At 32.4% G+C, this 21612-nt stretch overlaps 1 protein-coding gene across 1 annotated transcript in view; it reads right to left on the bottom strand.

The window, feature by feature from the left end:
- Positions 1 to 21612, bottom strand: part of LOC107457221 (uncharacterized) — an 81210-nt gene that overhangs the window by 10593 nt on the left and 49005 nt on the right. The window contains exons 4-15 of the mRNA XM_043042031.3: positions 20448 to 20732; positions 17999 to 18436; positions 15717 to 15851; positions 14064 to 14275; positions 12595 to 12732; positions 12381 to 12475; positions 8300 to 8567; positions 5879 to 6080; positions 5663 to 5785; positions 3134 to 3228; positions 1811 to 1935; positions 324 to 595 (exon numbers count right to left, since the gene is read on the bottom strand). Coding sequence (XP_042897965.3) covers positions 324 to 595; positions 1811 to 1935; positions 3134 to 3228; positions 5663 to 5785; positions 5879 to 6080; positions 8300 to 8567; positions 12381 to 12475; positions 12595 to 12732; positions 14064 to 14275; positions 15717 to 15851; positions 17999 to 18436; positions 20448 to 20732 — 2388 coding nt within the window. The remainder of the gene's footprint in view (positions 1 to 323; positions 596 to 1810; positions 1936 to 3133; positions 3229 to 5662; positions 5786 to 5878; positions 6081 to 8299; positions 8568 to 12380; positions 12476 to 12594; positions 12733 to 14063; positions 14276 to 15716; positions 15852 to 17998; positions 18437 to 20447; positions 20733 to 21612) is intronic.

Genomic DNA, 21612 nt, shown 5'->3' with positions numbered 1-21612 from the left:
AACTAGCGTAAAAACTACATATTATGGTTAATTCTGAAGAAAAAAAGAAGAAACTGTATGCGCAACTTCCTCACTAACGGTCACCCTAACGGTGGTAAACTAAACTTTCGGTATGTAAACTGTTTATATCTATAATGCTTTCCATGAAATACAAAATCAATTAAATTGGGCTCATCTTTTTGAATAACCCAATATTTAAATTCTGATTAGCTTAGTATTAGTAAGTAGTAATCAAAAAGCTTAGTGAAAATGCCACCATTGCATCACTCTACACTTTCCAGAATTTTGTTAAACATATGCTGATAAAAGCCACCCTTACTCACCCCATGCTATAACAGCCCTTTTCAGCATGAAGTGTGCTTCAGTCGATACAAACACATGAATGAGGAGGCGATACATATTGATTCCTTCCACACACATCCACGCTAATGAGGACAGCGTGAAATAATGGATGAGGACAGCAACAATCGCGCAGACATCTATATCATAGGGGATCAATCCCCTCTGAGATCCGACTATGAATACAACATTCATCATCAGAATTGAAATGCACAAATGGATTAAAATACGACCCTGATGGTCCTTATTCAAACACCTGTAAAAATAAGAATAAAAAAGCAACAAGCATGTATGAAATACTTTTTTAAAGTAATAAAGTACTGTACAAATAAACATGTTTATACAAAGGTAAAAAAAACGCGTTAAGATATATTTTGAAAAAATATTTTTTTAACATTTCAGGGAACATTTGTTTCAAATCGCGTTTGTGACCGATTTTCTCTGAAAAAAAGCAAAATTATGTAATAAAATGCAGGGCTAGGAAATTTTTTAATTACAGAGATAAAAAGAAAGTGTTTTAATTGTATGTTTAAATATTTTTTTTTATGAAATTTTTTACTTCAGGTGTCACAACAAATTAGGTTTAAATTATCAAAAATCGTGTGTTTTATGGCAGTGCGTAGACCTGCTTTTTGTACGTCGTGCATAGCGCGTCGGCATTTTGTGATATGCTTACCTGTTTAACGCTGTTTAGAGTCTTTGTATGTGCTGAAATTTTGTTATACAAAAATGGGAGTTTGCCATTCGAAACTTTCGAGATTCCGTACCTATAACTGTAACCGAGTTACCTATCGTTCTCAAAATCTCTGAAAAAATCTATTTGAAATCTCATCTTTATCGGTTGAATGGATCGGTTGAAAGGGGTCCATAAGTAGACCATGTTGCTTTCATGACCCTGCATGTGCAAAATTAATAGTGTTTATAACCATGGGAAATCAGCGTTATATTACCCAAACTAAAACTGCTGTTATACTTAGTAATAACAAAATTTTATCTTTTCAAAACTATAAGTTTATTCATAACAAAATATGCTTATTATCTATACAAGTATAAGAAAAGACTTAAAAAATTTGAAATTATTTTAAAATCTTTTTAAAAAGCTAAGTGGATACTCTAAAAAAAGGAGGAGAAAAATAAATTTTCATTTTTCTAACATTTTACGTGCTTGTATTGGCATTTTTAAGCTTTAGTTTTTATTCCTAAGATATTTGATTTAATTCCCATTGGTAAAAAAATAATGAAGAAATTTAAAGAGAAAATTTTAAACCAGTTAATCTGATGAAATAGTAAGCATATGCTAATCATTTTTACAGTAAACTATGTTTAAATCGTTATTTTCAAGATTTTTTAAAAGTTAAAACGAAAGTGGAACAGAAAAAAAATGAGTCTAAATATTTCAAATTTAAATAAGCAATGGAAATTAGTCAAAAAGTTTAATAAGTAATGAGTGCTGGAGGCATTAATGCGTTACCTGAAAATTGAGTAAGTGATGATAGTTAGTAGAAGGCCGAGCATAGATAGACCACAGCCAATATATGAAACCATAGACAGAGGGAAAAAGTGATTAGTATTGATCCCATCATAAGGGGTTGGGTCCTGAAAAAAATAGTTAAAAGTAAAATATTAGGAATCTATAAATAAATTTAAAGTAGAAAGATACGTTATTATACCTTTTAAATATTTAAAAAAAAACAGCTTTAAAGCGGCTACTTTAGGTAAAAGAAGATTTTTTTTAACTCTAGCAAAAGTTTTTTTTTTGAAGTAAACTGCAGTATTAATTTTTTGAATGTTCAACGCGTTCAATGCTTTGATTCTAAGAATTTCAAATATGTTTAAAAATTAAGTAAATACGGGTCAAATGTGGATGTGAATTTATATTTAGGGCTAAAAAAATCAAAAGAAGCAGTGACAAATGAGAAATTTTTATTAAAGATTAACAGAGAAAAAAAAAAGAGATTAAGATGACCAAAAAAAAAAAGAAAAGAGTTTAAGATTACCTGGAGCATCATTTATGACCAAAAATATCATTTTCTACCTGGAATATTATTTATTATCATTTATGACCTGGAATATCCAATGACCTGATATATCATTTAATTTGTTTTATTTTCATTGACTGTCTATGAATATATCTTTTCATCGCACTGTTTGTCTATCCAAGGAAGTCCTCTCGCCATAGAGTCTGGAGCAGTCTGCTACTATGGAAACAAGACAAAGCACATTTTAAAGAAGATTGATTCTTCTTCTGCTGACATATTCTTAGCCTTTTCTGAGTGTTCAGACAAAATTTTATTTTATAAAACATCGTTGAACAGCTGACCCAATTTTGGGTTTACGACTACTAATGCTCAACTCCGTAGCCTTGTAATTTTGAACCAATCCGAAAGACAAGAAAGCTTCTGGATCAGAAGCATGATTTGTCATGGGAACATGGAGGACTTCGGGAATTGACAGATTTAACGTGCACCTATCGCCATTCACTACACGAGGAGTCTTCGACCGGCGAGGATCGAACCCATAACCTCTAGGACATAGGCCCAGTGCCCTACCAACCAGGCTATTCTGGCCTCGGCAATACTGTTTGAAATAAAGCTCGGTAACCAAAGCCACCAACAGAGCTAAACATCTTGTGAGGGGAGTTCCTTAGCTAGACATGCAGTATTATGCAGGGAAAAAATTTAAATTTTAGTAGATGTGATCGTTATCTGCCAACGACTATGATTGTTTTACGAAATGAGATAAGAATGTAAATAAGAAAAATTTATCAGCTTAACGGTAGGAAACATTTACTTACCAATAATAAAGAGAACGACGTCATATGGAATGCTAAACATGTTGTTGAATTTCCACTTTGATTTGTAATCAAACCTTCAGTAGACCAAGAACGTTCTGAAATATCAAATATAATGTGAGGTAAAGTAATATAAGGTACTCATATTTATGAGAAATAAAGGCACAAAACTGAAAAATCTAATTGATTTTTATTGATGTGTAAACTAAAGGTTTACAATCAATGATTGGTGTTAAAACTCATATTGAACTGGGGAAATAATATTTATTAATATTTATTATAATTTCGTTAGTAAATAAATGTTAATATTTGTAATCGTTTTTCACACAGTTAAACATCAAAAATTGTTATTACTTTTTAGCAATAATAAAAAATTTTAATTTCGATAGATTTTTGATTTTAAAGCTAATCTAATTGAAGTTAAAATAAAAGTTGGTTTACGATAACTTTAAAAGAAATGCAATTTTCAAGCTGCTTATCAGTTTTAATTGAAACTAAACTAATAAAAGTAAACTTCTTCAGCTAAAATTTAAATTTTTACCACCAAAATGGGTTTTCGTTGCTTGACTGGTGTTAATATTATTTAATTCTCATTCTCACAGATGGCGCTCAGCGCAGTTATGTATTATTAATTAATATTCGGATTCCATTCAGACACTGTAACCTTAACATCATTCTTCTTTACTGTTATTAAATATATTTTTCTTTACAGAGTGTTTTGTCATAACTTATGCACCTCACCCATTTCATAAGGATTAATGAAATACGAATTCACGAATGAATGAATGAATAGCCATTGACCCGGTGATTCTCGTATTTCACAAAAAATACTTAATATTCGCCTTTATTTAAAATATCTAGCTGAAATATTACATTACCTGGGCAAATAACTTTGAAACAAAGCATATAACGAGTTTTATTAACTGTGATAACAAATATATCGATTAGCAGTCTGTAATATATGGTTGATCTATTTTTTTAAAGAAAACAGACAATGAAATTTAGTGTTTTAAACGGTATTTTTCCACGGAAGTTCCCAAATCAAGTGTTATAATAGAACTATTTTCTGCAGAATAAATTCTAATGAAAAGAACATGTATGGAAAAACTTTGAAAATAGTACTCGGCTATTCTACCGGCAATAGTACTTAAACATCTCACAATATAACTATATATTCAAATTATTAACTATTTTTTATCTAATTATGTAATCAAATATATTCTATATTAGTCCATAAGAAGAAATCATATCGTGTTAACATTGCTTTAAACTGCTAATCAAAACCAACCTACAAATCAACCTACACACAACCTACAGCTTGAAAAATAGAATGGACGAATTAAATTACAATAGCACGGAACAACATTCTCAACTGAATCAGAGGGATTGTAGTGTTCTTAGCATAGATGAAATGAAAATAAAACAGAATTGGATAGCCTTAGCAGGAAATAATGCTGAGAAATGTTCTTCGGAAACGATGGATATGGAAAAAATTCCCTGTTACAAATTGTGTTGAATCATTGTTTACTTATTTTTAATACAAAAAATGGCTTATTTTTTAAGAAGTAATGCATCAATGTAAAGCGTTATCAAGTACAATTCTAATTACGAAGGGAGTATACATTGTATAGGTTTTTAAAAAGCGAATTTCAGTAGTATCAAAGACAAATGTAATGTTCATATATATATTTTTTTAAAAATTTGAATCGAAAAAAAAAAGATTTATCTTTGGCTAAATTTTAATTCTCATCTTATATGATAGCGCTCAACAAAAGAGCTTTACAGTGTTCAAAATACGTGGGAAAAAAATCGGTAAAATTACCGTACTGTATAGTAATGAAATTTCTTGTAATAAAAAACATAATTCTGGTAATAAAAACCATATTATGCTGTATTTAAACCATATATTTGCTAATTTTTCCGTTAATATGATAACGATTTACCGGAAATTCTGGTTATGAAAATTATAGTTGTTATCACACATTTAGTAAAAAATACGAAACTGAAAAGTAAATTTTATCTAATAAATGGCTTTTACGCCATGGTCTGAGGCGTCAAGATAAAATTACTGAACTTTACCACACTCACCAAATTTTATCATATGAAACCATATTTTATTGACAATTTTGCATAAATCATGGCCGAAGTGTTTCGGTAAAACATTCTGAGCTTTTTGGTGTTCCCATAGAGCCAGAAACACGGTAAATTCTACTATATGCTTGTTTTGATCATGTTTTTTTTCTCTGTGTCCTATTGCTTGCTTTTCATCTAATTGAAAACAGCTTATTTTCAAGCAAGCCCTTACAAATTTTGGTACTAGCTTACAGTACTGTTTTCCTAAACCTAATTATAAATAATTGGATTGAATGTAGTATATCAAATTTCGTTGTGCGTAACTTGGTGTATTGAATTTTGTTTGCGAATATGCATGGAAAAATGTGCTTGCAGAGAAATTTTTGGGGGTTAAAGAACATAATCGAGTAGAGTTAAGTCTCTCAGTATGTTTAAGTAGTAAAATGTAGTAGTAAGTACCTTGTTCCTTCCAATATGCACAAAACACTTTCACATTAGTTGGTGAAGGCAACACATACATTAAAGGGCTTGACAAGTTGGTTATAGTTGTATTGAGTACGCTTGCTTGTAAGACTCGACGACCTGAAAGTAAACACAATATTAAGAAAATATGACATCTGGTTTTAAAGTAATATAATATTTTTATAAACAAAATATATTAAATTATGCATTTACCTGAAAATCCTGATGTACCAGTATAGAAGCAGTTGTATCTCTTTCTATAGTTATGACTATCGTAGCATTCTTTCCACCTGGCAGTGGGTTTCTCTCTAAAAAACTTGTCATTTTTGTAAGCCACAAACTTTATTCTGAGCTCTTGATAGGATTGGTTCTGGGCCACAAATAACGCTTCAGTCGGAATAGTCAATTCAGCATCCTATAAGGTATTTTAGATTTTTAGTATATTTTATTCCAAAAATATGTGCAATGTTGCCTCAAACTACACCGAGAAGAAAAGTATGTTCAAAATTACCAGAATATTGCGAAATTTACCATGTTTCTATACCTAGGAACAGCAAAAAATCCGAAATCGCTTAGATAAAGATTTTTGTAAAATTAACCATAAAATATGGTTTTATAGTATTAAATCTTCATAAATATGGTAAAATTTAGTAATTATATCATGATTCTTTAGACTATGCTTATAAACAATTCATTTGGCTAAGTTTACTTTTTAATTTCGTATTTTTCACTAAAGAACTATAATTTTGAAAACCAGAATTTTCTGTAAACTGTTTCAGTAACGAAAAAATTAGCACATAAATGTTATTTTGGTTTTTATTAACAGATCTATATGTCTTTTCTACCAAAAACATACTTACTATAAATTTTATCAGAATTTTTTTCTCCATGAAATTTAACCTGATATATCTATATTTTGCTGAGTATTTTTTCAGATCTTATTAGCTATATTTTTAACGAGTGGGACCGAATTTGAGAATGCAAACACTAAAATTAAGTTGAATAAAAATTAAGTGCTATGAAATCAAAAGTCAAACAGTGCTTAAACTAGAAATATAATGAAGAGAAAAAAAAGATCAAAACAACCTGGCAAATTTGGAGAAATTGTAAGCAATTAGATTTAAAGGAAGAAAAAATGAAAAAAAAAGTTATCAAAATCCGACAAAACATAAATTACCAAGGTTAAACTGGAAATATTTATACTTTTTTAATTGTTGTTTTCCTCTCAATCAATTTCTTAGATTTTCATAAAATCTAAGATTTTTTTCCGTTAAGTTTTTATTTTTTTCCTGCTAAGTATTGTTTGTTGATTTTTATCTTGCATACTTTTTGTAGAATTTAATGAAATATATGGATGGTGATTGAAGAGCTCACTTTATACATAGGGTTTGTGAGTCCTTGAATAAAATTATGTAAAAAGAAAAAAAAAACTGTTAAATTTTTAATCTAAAATTACTGTAAAATAACCGGTAGCATCCAGTTATTTATCTGTTTATTTGTCCATCCAATAAATCGTAAAGTTTACGATAAGAAATATTTCTTTACCTTTACGGTATTGAAAACTTTATAATTGTAGGGTTTTGTAACCATTTACATATAGTATGGATTCAAAACCGTAAAAATGAAATTCATCTAGATATTGGAGTTAGGTTATCTTAGATTTTTTGTGTTAGTTGATAGATAATTGAGTTGGATTGCAGTTGAGTTGTGTTTTGTTAAATTAACCGCAGAATATGGTTTATCTGGTGGTGCTATCTATAGTGAAAGATGAGAAATAATAGATTTTTAAGCAGCTTTGTGGTGCTGCCCTCTAGAGTGAATGAGAATTTCGTATTCCAATATTTCAAGATCGCCGATTGAGAAGTGCAAGCCAGTGAAAAGTCTTCATGCATAGAAGAAGTGAAGTTAACGTTGCGATTCGAACACCCATTCAGGCAATCATGGCCTTATCGGCTAAAGTATGTAAAACTAAACTCAGCGGCGCGACAGCTCATAGAGGGCCAAGGCCCACTGTGCCCATCTCAGTTTTCTTGACCTTGGGCTCTGAGGTGCAGGAGTAGATGTTCCGGTCAGGTGGTCAACCGAACGCGGAACCCCCAGTGTTTAGTTCCCAAGCATGCTTGGTACTCATTTATCGACCCACTGAAGGGATGAAAGGCTGAGTCAACCTTGTCCGACCCGAGGATCGAACCAGGGACCTGTGGCACGACAGCGCGAAGCGCTACCGCTCAGCCACTCGGCTAAAGTATGTACCCAGCTGCAAAGAACGTGGCTTCAGAAAATCGGCCTTGTTGACCTACCTGGATATAACTATGGTTGTTAACCGTATTTATGCAAAAAGAGTCAACAAATGATTTTTTCTCAGAGTTTACAATTTGAATACCTTCTTCTTTATGATTATTTTACTAGTTTAGTGGTATACTGATAAATTACAATTAAATAAATTGTTAGCTAACCATTTTTTCGGAAAAAATTTCTATTGGTGTATGAAATAAAAAACAAAGCAAAAATGACTTGTCATGCATGGTTGCTAGTAAAAGAGTTAAGCATTAAAAAAAAAAAGATAAACTATAAAAAACTTTTTAAAAATGTTAATTAAATTTTTTAATTTTTCAAACAAAAATGTAGAATTACATTGTAGAAAGAAGGTGATTTTTCTTCGTTCATTTCCTCCCAGAAAGTCTTCGAAGGTGGCAGAGGTTTGTATCTACCTTTACTTTCATTTTCTCGTCTCTTCCGTGCCTGGTAATGGACAGAAAAAGTTAAGTCCTCCCCATTCAGGCCATTAATTTCAGGATCCCACGACACAGCTCTGACTACGAGATTCTCTGTCACCAATACTATGTCTTCACCTTTTGCTAAGTTGACTTCAGAGGCAAATCTGTCAACAAGATCTGTTATCCTGTTAAAAGTAGAGAAATAGAATTATCAATTGATGGGGTTAAGAATTGTTTAGTTGCATGAACAAAATCTCCTCTATATAAACATGGGTAATCCATCTGTATTAAAATAAATGTTTGCCCGTTTGTGTGTCCTTTTTAGACTTCTTAGCCATCCGACCGGAAGAGATAAAATTTGGTATACTGATAGTTTGAACCGCAGAGAAGGTCACTGTTGACATTCGAACATTCTACTTAACCGTTCGAGCCGGATGATTGAAAAACAAAACGCGATTTTTCGATTTGTATCACTAGCCATTGTTTTAAATTTATATGAATACGATTCTATTTTTTCCAAATATTTAAACTATAACATCAGTAAAATTTGCTAGCTTATAATTCTATTTGTAGAAGAAAAGATTTTATTGCAAGTACTTTATCATTTTTATGTTATGTCAGATGAATTCAATGAGCAACGTTAACGTGGTAACATGGAAGAACTGTGTCATCAAATTAGTATTCTAAAAAATATCTGAAGCAAAATGTTTATTTTGTTTATAGATTTTGTTTAAAACTTACTTTATAAAATGTAAAAATTTAAAATCAACGGTAATTGAAATGAAAAAAAAAAGTTTTGGAAAGATGAAATTAATGGGAAAATAGTACAAAATCATTTAGGTAAAACGAAAAAAATCTTCATACTATTATCACGCCAACGATGCTCAATGGATTTAAATTATAGATGAATTACAAAATTTAAAAAAAAAGGTATATACTTTAAAAAGCAAAATTTATGAAGTAATGGTACTTATTCGTTTAGGGGAATCGTAAGAAAGATCCATGCTATTATTAGCACCATTGGTGTTTAATTAATATTGGTAATATGTATTAATTTTATATTTTTTATATATTGAACAGCCAATCAAATTTTTAGTTTACGACTACCAATGTTCAAATCCGTATCCTTGTAATTTTGAACCCAATTCAGAAGACAAGGGGATTCCTGGATTAAGTATTGGGAGAAATGTGTCTCAATGGAGGACTTTTTGATAGAACTTACCCGCATTTGCTTCACATAGAGAAGAAGACCGCGTGAACATCCTCCGGTTAGCCTAACGGCAAGGGGACTCTAAAACATGAACCGTCTACCACTAAGGATATTTCACGTCAGCACTGTAATCGGTGGAAACCGGAAGCGGAATTCGTATCGACCAGCTATGGCTGATATCCGAAACCGGTTCACCTCATTGGAAGGCGAACACTCTATCCTCTGAGTCATCGCGACTCATATGTATTAATTGAAATATAAAAATAATAACGTATGTACTAAAGAACAAAGTTAATAGAGAAAAAATACTTATTCGTTTTGATGTACAGTAAACAGTTGCCCTATATTATTAGCATCAATGCTTCATGAAAAATAGTAATATGTATTAATTGAAATAAAAAAAAGCTACGTTTTACCAATGCTGGAGAAATTAGTGTCTCACGGCTTCTCGAAAGTTACATGTACCGGAGAAAATTACTTGATTGCGGTAAATTTCTGCGATCATAAGTTGGATTCGAGCATATGCATCATGCCAAGTGTTAAATGTAGTTAACCCTTATTCTGATAGGATGAACTGCAAGAAACGTGTTTTACTTGGTTTAATAAATTAAAGCCAAAGGTATGGGCAATAATTAATAATTAATAAAGAAGAAAAAAATAATTTTTGTTTTATTAATTGTGGCGTTATAAGATTTTCAGTCATGTACGTGGTTTCGTAGTGTTGTTCAGTATTGATTTATTGATTATTTTATCTTTTTATTCATCCCGTACGGAAAACGGGTATTGAGCTTATAAACTGCTGTTTGTAGAAAATGCAACACCATGAAGGAATCATCAGAATCAAATGAAATTCGCAGCAAATGTCAATTATAGGATATTATGCAAATTAATAAAGTTTCAGAGCCATCGCGCGTGCGTGGCGCGCGCAGCGCCCTCTGAATTGATGCTGAAAGCGTATAAATAAAGTGCTGTAGCGGGACGTTGAAAATAGTCCATGATTATTTGTTAGTGGCAAACGTTTAGTGAGACCTGAGTATGCCCCCACGACGGAAGAATAAGAAATTCAAGCAACTTACGGAGTTTGAACGAGGGAGGATAATCGGCCTTCGAGAAGGAGGATTTTCCTATCGCGCAATAGCAGCTCGTATGCAGCGGAACAGTTCCACAGTGATGCGAGTTTGGAAGCAGTGGACCGACGAGCACCGAACAACTCGAAAAACAGGCACTGGACGACAGAAGGTGACGTCAGAGCGCGATGATCGACACCTGCTCCGCATGGCGGTGAATGATCGCACAGCTTCCTCCAGGCAGCTGGCAGCACATTGGTCTACTGCTACAGGTGTACAATTGTCGGCTTCGTCAATTCGTCGTCGTCTGCTGCGCCGTGGATTGCGTGCAAGGGTGCCATTATACAGGATTCCCCTCACGGCGGATCATCGACGGCTGCGTCGGCAGTGGGCTCTTGAGCACAGAGACTGGCGAGCTGATTGGCACCAAGTTGTCTTTTCAGATGAATCACGCTTCAATTTGTGGACCCATGATGGCCGTGTTCGTGTTAGACGTTATGCCGGTCAACGCTGCCTTCCTGAGTGTATTATTGAACGACATAGTGGTCGAACACCCGGAGTTATGGTCTGGGGTGCGATTTCGTATCATGGACGATCCAATTTGATACGAATTGAGGGTAATCTCAATAGCAACAGATACGTCCGTGAAGTGCTACAGCCCGAAGTCGTTCCTTTCCTTCAAGGCATCCCTGGAGCTATCTTTCAGCAGGATAATGCACGCCCACATGTTGCGCGGACTGTTAGAGACTTCTGTTCAGCACAACGCATGCAACTTCTTCCTTGGCCTGCTTATTCGCCGGATATGTCGCCTATTGAGCACGTGTGGGATATGGTTGGTCGGCGTCTCACTCGTGATCCGCGTCCTGCAGTTTCCAAAGACGAACTTTGGTTGCGCATACAAGCGATATGGAATTATCTTCCTCAAGCAGATATTCAACATCTGTTTGACTCCATGCCACGTCGTATAGCAGCACTTATTGCAGCGCGTGGTGGCTGCACCAAATACTGATTTCGGACGCTTAATTTGTTTCTTTTGTTTTGAAAATTTCATCATTTATTTGTATCAGTACAAGTCGTTTCTGCATTAAATTTCATTTGATTCTGATGATTCTTTCATGGTGTTGCATTTTCTACAAACAGCAGTTTATTTATGTAAAAAAATCTAAAAAATCATAAAATTTATTAAATTACTATTTACAAACAAGATTGTATTTAATAAATTAAATTTAAAAATAGACATATATACTTAGTTAGCATTTAAAACGAAATGATATCAATATGATATAATTGTATTGCTTATAAAATGTATTTTAATTAGATAATGTTTATTTTTATTTATTTATTTTTTTAGAAAAATATTACTTTGAAACATAATTTAAATTTTCAAATTTTGTTGTTTTTAAAAATTTATATAATAAGAATAATTATTTCGATATTAATTATAATTATTTTGTTTGAGCGCTGTATACAATTTAAAAAAAAATCTGAATATTCAACGTTTCTATTTAATAAGAAAAATTGATTAATTCCGTATTCAGAATACATTTAAGTGTAAGCACATGATTACACTTAGTTTAGAAAATTATAAAGGTAAATTACTAACCAAATCATGTTTAAGGTAAAAGAAAGGATGTGAATGATGCAATTTAATTGTGAATTAGAAAATGAGAAATCTCCTACGAAATTGCTTATCAAAATAACAGATTCCATTAAAACCATACCTTGCAGTTGTTGATCCATTAAAATCACCGATCCATAGCAGAGATTCATTAATTGCCAATAAATTACTAACGATTGATAACATGTTGTGAGCTATCTGAAAAAGATGTAATCAAAAGATGATGAAATTTTCCATCACGATCATATGTTGTTTAAACTAATGAGTCTTGTGTATGGTTTAGGTTAAGAAAACCACTTATCGTAAGTGAGAATTACCTTTTTATCATAAATGGCGTAATCCAGAACACCTTCAATTTGCTTTGTCGCTACTTGTAGTCTTTCAATATTCAGATGTTTTGGGTCTTCTGTTAAAATCCAAAGTTCTCCGGTTAGATCTTCCGCATTTTTGAAACCCTGTATGGGTAGTAATTTAATTTAAAAAAAAAAGAAAAAGAAAAAACATTTAACTTCATTGTTCGTAAAATATTTAAAATTGCTTAATGATATTAAGACAAAAATTATCCATGAAATATTTATTATACACTATTTGACGAACGAATTGGGTTACAGAATTGCTTAAAAGCATTATTCGTAATGCTTCACTTTATTTTCTCGTGAATGTTTTTTTAAAACTTAAAACAGTATAGGGATACACTGTAAAAAATGTACGTATAAAATTCCTCGATTTTGACGAAGCTATTCCAGGAAAATGATCGTTTTGTCATATATAGCTTGATTCTGCGAATAAATGTTTGCCAAAAATAATGAAATGCTGCCCAAGGATTACTAAATCGTCAAACAAGATAGGTTTCTTCCTTATAGTGTAAGAAAAAGAAAAAACACTAAACTCAGTGGCGTGACAACAAATAGAGGGCCAAGGCCTACTGTGCCCATCTCAGTTTTCTTGACCTTGGGCTTAAGGGTGCAGGAGTTAGAGTGTAAGTAAGGTCGAGGTAAGTCCGTAGATCGTGGATGTCAGACAAGATATTCCCACTTATAATCGATTTGGCCACCTGACCCTATAACTTTTAAATTCGATTCTGGGAATGCTCACAGCTCTTGCTTTCCCAATCGATCCAATTCATGTGTGACTCGGGGCCTTATGTCTACGAGTTCATGATTGCTTGATTTTTCTTGTGCTATTGCGGTGATTGCTGTCTTGATGATGAGACTTCTAATTATTGTGTATGGGCCGTCACGCAGAGCATCTCACAAAAAAAAAAAAAATGTTTCGTCAAAAATGATGAAATTTTTCGTGAAATTCGAGAATCCATTTTTGACAGTAAGTACTCAAATTTCAGGAAATTTTTAGTGTTTCCTTTTATCAAAATTTTTTCTTTAATGCAAATAGTTATTTTTCAAAAACGGAACAATTTCTATTATATTATAAAAACAGCAACAAAAAAAAAGGCGTCGTCTAAAATTTTTGCTTTTACATTAAAAAGTATTTTGAAAAGCAAAAACCAAAACTTCTTGAATTGTCTTAATGCTCGATAAAATCGTAATAAATCGATAAAGTCACACATTTCATTTCAAAAAAAGTAAAATAAATATAAAGCATGAATGAAGTATGCGAATCAAAGAAGAGAGAGATATAAAAAGTACAAATATTACGGATACTTTGCAGAAAGACGAGAAAAAAAAAGATTTATCTTGTGTGACAAATCGCAAAGGATTTCTTTCTGGAATGCCCTCAGAATCACAGAGGAGAAGAATAAATGGGAAGAAGAAATAGGGACAAATACCTCTTCTCTGCAGCTGGTGAGATCAGTCTGTCCCCAGGCGACAGATCCGTTGGACAGGAGGTAACAACGCCTCTTGGCAAATCCAGTGGCAGATTCTCGATCAGGGTAAGTGGAGCCGAAAGGACACTCTATCAACTGTGCCCTCCCGTGGGAAGTGGAGTTCCAGCGGAACACACCTTTATTACTGTGGAGAGTATTCGGAGGACAGTGCTCTGAAAATGAAAAAAAAAGAGCTGGGTTGAAATGTATGCCAGAACGAGAAAAAAAATATTAATAATGGAATAAATGCATTGTTAAATAAAATAGAAAAATATATATAGGACGTATTGCAAACACAGTTATGTTAAAAACAGTTCCACTTGATCTTTATAAGGCTTAATTTTTACTAGTGATGTTATGATGTTAAGTTAAAATTATTTCGGATTAAAATTAATGTATTTAATATATGTACAGGGTGAATCTAAAAAGATGTACAAAATTTTAGGAAGTGATAGTACACACCCAAGCAAACCATTTTCATCAAGGAATGCATGGTCGAAACAAAACGCAAAACCGCTAGAGGGCGTCAAAGTTTATGTTCTTACATGAGTCAAAAACACGCAAAGAACGATGAAGTTATCTCCGTAATACATTAATTCATTTTTACAGAACACTTTGGGTACTTTTCCATTAATTGAGTCCCGCTGCCCTGCTTTTTCCTGTGTGAGAATGAAAATCTCAGTTCTCATCCACGTTAGGAAAGCGGTTTCATTTGCTGTTGAACGAGATTGGGACAAATATTTACGTTCAGGCTATAGAGGGTGTTTTTTACTCTTTATTGCCTATACTTCCATTTTACTAGACGCAAGCTCTTTATTGCCTAAGTTTCGTTTCCTGTATACTTTGATGCCATTTGGCTCACGATGTGTATCTCATTTAGCTTTGAGACACTCTAGGGTAGTTCTTCTTGTATACGTATTTTTGTTAACTGATTTATTATTTGTGTTTAAAAGAAGAATCGTTCTAGGAATCTTTAATTGAAGACCTGTTATTTAAAGACATAATAATCGTTATCTGAAAAAAAAAAGAAAGAATCGTTACATAAAACACTTCTTACCTTGCTAACACTATACCAACTTCAAAACTTAAATCTAAATGATTATTTACAAAATGAACTTAATCTCGCTGCTAGAACAATATGCTAACACTACCGTACAATGGTGCACGGATTACAACAAGAAAAAACAGTAATAAACAAGTAAAAAGGGGCCAAATTGGGACGGCCAAAAAAGCGAGCTCTGTCTGAATCTAGCAGCCATGACATCTTTTTTTAACAGTACATCTATAAATAACTAAAACAAATTTTCACTTCAAACTTCCCAGAATTACTTAATATCATTAATATCTTACGAAATACAGCAGATTTGAGCTCAGAAGTTATGAAATTTATATCTTTTATTAAAAAAAAATATGTTTGAAAATATCGCCTCGCAAAATAAGCTTTAGCAATCTTTTTAACTGGAAGTCAAGAAGGTCGACATTGTTGTTTATATTGATAATATCATCCATAAAATTGGTTAAAAGTTAACATGACTGCATCTCAAAATCATAAAAATAATCACGTTGTGTTTTTTAATCAACTGACACAATAAAAGCTTTCTTTTTTCGACTTACCTACTAGATGACACCTTTTTCCTTTATAACCAGGTGCACAGCGGCAGTGGAATGAATTAATTAAATCTCTGCAAGTCCCACCGTGCTTACATGGGGATGACGAACATTCATCGATGTCTGTTTCACACTGTTTACCTGAAAATGATATCAATATTTAAATATGCATTGTGATGCTATTATAGACATTACATATTTCCTAGCTTTTAAAAATTCTTTAATATCATAAATTTATTTTTTTAGTCATTCTTTAACATTCCTGCATAATTTTTAACATTCTTTATTCCTTTTCTTTCTATTCTTCAACATTTCCTATGTAATTAAATTAAATCGATTATTTAATTTTGACCCCATTTTATTAAAAAAAATTATTATGAATACTTTTATACTTTTCTTAACAATCAATATAACAGCTAACTCATTAATTCAGTTTCGCGACTATTCGAATACCAAAATCTAATTTTAACAATATTTTTCTTTCAGATGCTTTTTTTTTAAATCTCTAACCTCAAAAATGTTTCGGTTACTGGGATATATTTAATTCTAACGGTCTTTTTTAAGTGATTAAGTTGTTGCCAGATAATTTAAAAAATTTAATATTAATAACACCGAGTTGGCTTTTGTTTTGGCTATATTATCTATTGATAACTCGCCAAATTTTGGGTCACTTAAGCCATGCTTCTAAGCGTCCGTTAGCAACTATGCATTTACTGGAAATTTGAATTTCTAGGCATTAGGACGGCGATGGGTGGGTTTGGATGTCCAATGGCCCCTCTGCCCAACCGTTAAATAGTGTTAAAATTGTTGTATAAAAATGGATGCCTTAAAAGAAGCTGTCTTCATTTCTGTGTGAGAGATGGCTTAATATTTTATTTTGTTAGCATATTTTTGGAAGTTTTTAATATCACCATATTTATAAATATTAATAAGAATGATTTTCTTTGTCCAATTATATCTCAGCAATTTCCCAGTTTCGTACAACAGTAATGCATAAGAATTTTCACAATTACAATCCGGCATGATATATATATTTTGGCATCCTACACCACATTTAATGTTTTAAGAGTGCATTTAAAAAAGACTCAAAATAAGCTTTGAGAGCATGTTGAATTGAAAGCTGTCTTTAAACAAGACAGCTTTTTTAACTAGACTAAATTTCCACTAAGCTCTTCATTTTTATCGGTAAAATAAATGATTCAAGTTTCCTAAAGAGGGCTTACGATTTGAACAATAAATTGAAAGAAGAAAGAAAGGTATAAATGCGTTCGTGTTTGGAAAACAAAAACATTTATTCTCAGAAGGTTTCAAATTAGTTATCATGTTTTTCAACAGATGGCGCTGTTAATGTATAAACAGTATAAAATAATGATTTTAAAGTAAATCGTTTTTGCAGAATCAAAATGGTGAAGTCTTAGAACCAAATTAACATACGCCCGTGCAAGTATTTAAGTTAAAATGGTTAATATCTGGCAGAAAATACAATTTCATAGTCTATACTCAGCGGTGTCATCTATTGGCAAAAATTTTAATAATTCTGAAATTTTTGCGAATAAATTAAATTGGGACTTTTTTCGCCGCATGAGATTTTTTTTAAACAGATCTTAGATACTTTTGTATCGCTGGTTTCAAATCTGCAATCAATTTCTCTCACCAAACTACAACTTTTTTTTAATGAAAATTTTAGTCTAATTTTGGGCCGAAATTTACAAGTAAAAAAGCTCCATATATACAGATGGTCACGCAAATAATGCGAAAAACTGAAGTGTTAAAGCACAGCACTAGGATAAAAATTGCATAGAAGTTAACCTATCTCCGGAAATGTCATCACACGCCGCTAGAGGAGCTTTTCAATTATGAACTATTTTTTCGTGTACTTCTGAACATGTCATAATAGCGTCTTTAGTTACGTACAATGGCATTTCCGGTCAAGGGCTCGTATGCACTCTTTATCTTGATGATGTGTTTTAACTCCCCTTTGAAGTTTGTCGCAAAATTTGCATAAGCCACTGTTACTCATAACGCTCTTAAAATAAAAAAAATATTATTGAAAACTTTCGCTTTAAGAGCAAAAATAATATCAGATTTGAAATTCCAATCCTCGAAACAAACAAGATCAAGTATTTGTATAAATGCTACAAAATTTTTTCCTCAGTGTTAACTGGCTTCCTGAATAGGGCCCACCAACTCTACTTTTCTGATTCCTTTTTTAATTGAATTATTAAATCAATGATTATTTTTGAAACATCTGGCGCATACTTAATATGTCCATTTATCACCTAGCTCACCTGTATAACCTGGTACACATCTGCACACATATTCTTCCTGAGATGAATTTTGGCATTTTCCTCCATTACGACAAGGATCAATGGAACATGGATCATAGAACTGGCAAGTTTTTCCGTAATAGCCTTTTGTGCAGTAGCACTGATACTTGTGGCTGGCAGTGCTTTCACAACGTCCACTGTGCAAGCAAGGAGAGGGTCTTATAGCACATGGATTGAAATCACTGCAGTTTTGTCCGGAAAATCCAGGTAAGCACTCGCAGCGATATTTGTTACTCGATATGTTTTGACACTTGCCGAAATTTTCGCATGGCTCTAGGGAACAAGGGTTGAATTTGTCGCAAACGTCACCGTAATAGCCCTGCTTACAGTCACAATGGTAACCAGGCTCCTCGTTCAGAATGTGACAATCCCCGTGCTGGCAAATATTCATCTGGCAATCTGAAATATAGAAACGTTTTCATCTGATTTTAGTTGCTATATTTAAAAAAAAATATAAAAAGAATCTCCTATTTTTCTAAAAGATATTATATTTAGTTTTTTCTGCTTGCATTATAGATATGTTTAAGGTTACTCATACGCTATGAAATGGTTGATGCTCGCATATAGGGTGTTTCGTAACAACTACGCTTGATATATATTATTTTGTACTCTTTGTCGAAAATGAAGATAGATATACAGTTTAGGAGGTGCAAATTATAGTGGAGGGATAGAACACAAAATTGTTATTGAAGTCATGGTTGAGTAAGGTGGATGTGCAGAACATGCCTATTGCCCATTATAACTTGAAGTTTTTATCAATGTTTTACAACTTTTTTTCTGTTTTCCTCAGCAATTAAATGGATTTTAATGGATTGTGTAATGTGTGGGGGAAAAAATGGTCCACCCTGAATAATTAACGATTTAATAATTGGATCCTCACATTTTAGGACTCAATATACTTATTTAAAATTTGATTTCTCAAAAAATATCGAACGATATCGCACAAATTTTGTATTTAGCCATGTCAAATTACGTTCTTTGAAATGATGTAAAATTTATACCTTACAATTAAAAATAATTTCAGATATTATTAAATGTAATAATAAAAAATAATAAATTTTTGCTTGAAATAGTGAATTAAATAATTTTATAATTATATGCAATAAATTTCCATCTCGCATAAAAAGTTCTGGAGACAAAGGGAAATAAGCAAAAAAATATAATTAGCATAAGGGTCCAAACTTTGGAGAGCTCTCCTGGACAAACTATTGGGACCGAAATTCCCAGATTGCGGCTATCCCCTTTATTTTGGGAGTCAAAAATTCGAATCTGACGATTAAAAAGGTATGTTTATACTCACCGGAAGTTTTTATGCGTGATTTCGCAAATTAAAATGTTTTCTGCACTAATTAATTAGCATACCTTCAAACAATTAAGATTGAGTTGTGGAACGTGAAGATCCAATCATTAGGTTAAAAGTTATTCAGGATAGTCCGTCTTTTTGCGAGCTGTACATGTGCTTTCCTCAATAGCAATTTGTCATGAATCGGTAGTGTGTTTGTACAGTTCTCATTTACGTATAATTTTGTAACTCCCAATATTAACGCTTTTTTTATATGCAAGTTTTCAAACAAATGTACAGTTAACGATCTTTGCAGAACACTTTACGTATTTTGATAGATATTCATGAAGCACTTTTCCCAATATGATTTAAATGAGTTTTCGCAATTAAAATAGAGTTTAATTAACAGTAAAAAAACTATATTATACTTCATTTAAAAGTTAAATATTATTCACAGCTCTGGCAACAATTTTTTTTTAATTAATGCTAGATATAGGATTTAATTTCATAACGATTCTTTGAAAATTAATATTTACTCGCGAAACTATAAAATTACTTATAATAGTTATCTTACAAAACATAACACAGACAGCGTGCAATACAGCATGTTTGATTGGTATTTTAAAAATATTCAATTCTACAGAACTAGGCAAAATAAATTTCTCAGTGTGTTAAATTATTTTGTCATTTATTTAAACATAGTAATTTCGGTTAAAAAAACTATGCTACAAATAGATTTTTGATGTTTGTTTATTCACTCAAGACCTTATTGTATCTAAATAAATGAGACTTCGTTTAACTTGCTCTTAAGCTCTACAATTCCAGTACTTACAGTTTGGTCTTGTTTTGAACCTGTCCACTGTGCTACCTTCTCCAGTTTCTAGTCTATTCCTTCCATATATTCGAATATCGAAGTCATTCAATTTTGTAAGACTAAGCAAAATAAATTACTTAGGTTGTTAAACTGTTTGATATTGTGTTGAAATGAAACGGCATTCGATTTAAAAAAAAATCTATGCTGCAGAAATATATTTCTCATGCTTTTATAGTGCACTTTGAAGCTTATTGCTTCCCAATTACCAAAACTTCGTTTAACTTGTTTTTCAGTTCTTCAATCTCAATACTCACAATCGGGTCTTGTTCCGAACCTGCCAACTGTGCTACCTTGTCCAGTTTCGAATCTATTCCATCCATATATTCGAAACTCGTAGTCCGTCCAAGGTTTAAGTTCTACCAGAGTGGAGCACTTCGACATTGCATCGGATGTTATATTGAGAAAAGAGGGTGCATCATGGGGATTCTCTACTTCTCTGTACTTTATAATGTAACCTAACACTTGCCCATACTCGGGACGTGTCCAGCATACTTGCACTGTAGAGCCTGTTGCGTTGGTAGAACGAACGTTTCTTGGTTCTGGAAAATGAAAAGCAAATGCGAATTTTAAAAATATTTTTATTTATATATTGAAATTGTGACGAATAATTACAAGAAAAGAGTATGACATCACTATCTGGCATGCATTCTCGCACACCGTGAAAATTTTAGATAAAAGTACTGACTCCCTCAGTGCAACATCCGTAAAATTCACTTCAATGTAAAGTCCATTTTTTATAAAATTTTATACTTTAAAATTTAAAGCATTATTTATTTAACTACAATGCTTCAGTAATTTTACAGTAAATACAGTTGTAAAAATAACCGTATATCGGAATTTTTATTCTTTAAAATTTTGTGGTAAAAATGCACTATAAAAATGGATACTCAAATTTCACGAAACTTTCTTTGTTTTTGACGAAGCCGTTTCCTGGTATATACTGCTCAGAGAAAAATTTTCGTCGAAGTGGCGAAATGACTGTCGTCACTTTTTGGAGAAACTAATTTCGTCAAAATTAAAGAAATATTTCATCATTCTATTTCTTCAACCAAAAAAAAAAGAATAATACTTCTAGCTTCTAATATATTTAACTTTTCTAATAATCATTTTATCGTGGGCACCTTTCAGGTCACCCAAACAACACAAGAAGGACATATAGAACAGAGAGATAAATTACACCTATGCCCGAAGCGGGATTCAAACCTGTGATCGTCCTAATACGAGGCCAAATACACTTTACAGACCAGTCGGCTTTATTTTCGATCGTCTAGTTTTCATTCTAGTTAACGATTTTCCACAATGCTCTACGATGAGGTTTCGAGTTGAGGAGGAAACATCTTCATCCTATATTTGAGAGTTCGCGTTTCGTCACAAATTCCGTGATTTCGTGACGAAATAATTCTCACGATTAGCGAAATA

This window comes from Parasteatoda tepidariorum, chromosome 9, assembly GCF_982258835.1.
Source record: "Parasteatoda tepidariorum strain Cologne lab strain chromosome 9, Ptep-v5.0, whole genome shotgun sequence".
Lineage (NCBI taxonomy): Eukaryota > Metazoa > Arthropoda > Arachnida > Araneae > Theridiidae > Parasteatoda > Parasteatoda tepidariorum.
The sequence above is the reverse complement of the archived record's forward strand: the minus strand, read 5'-3'. Positions and strand labels throughout refer to the sequence as shown.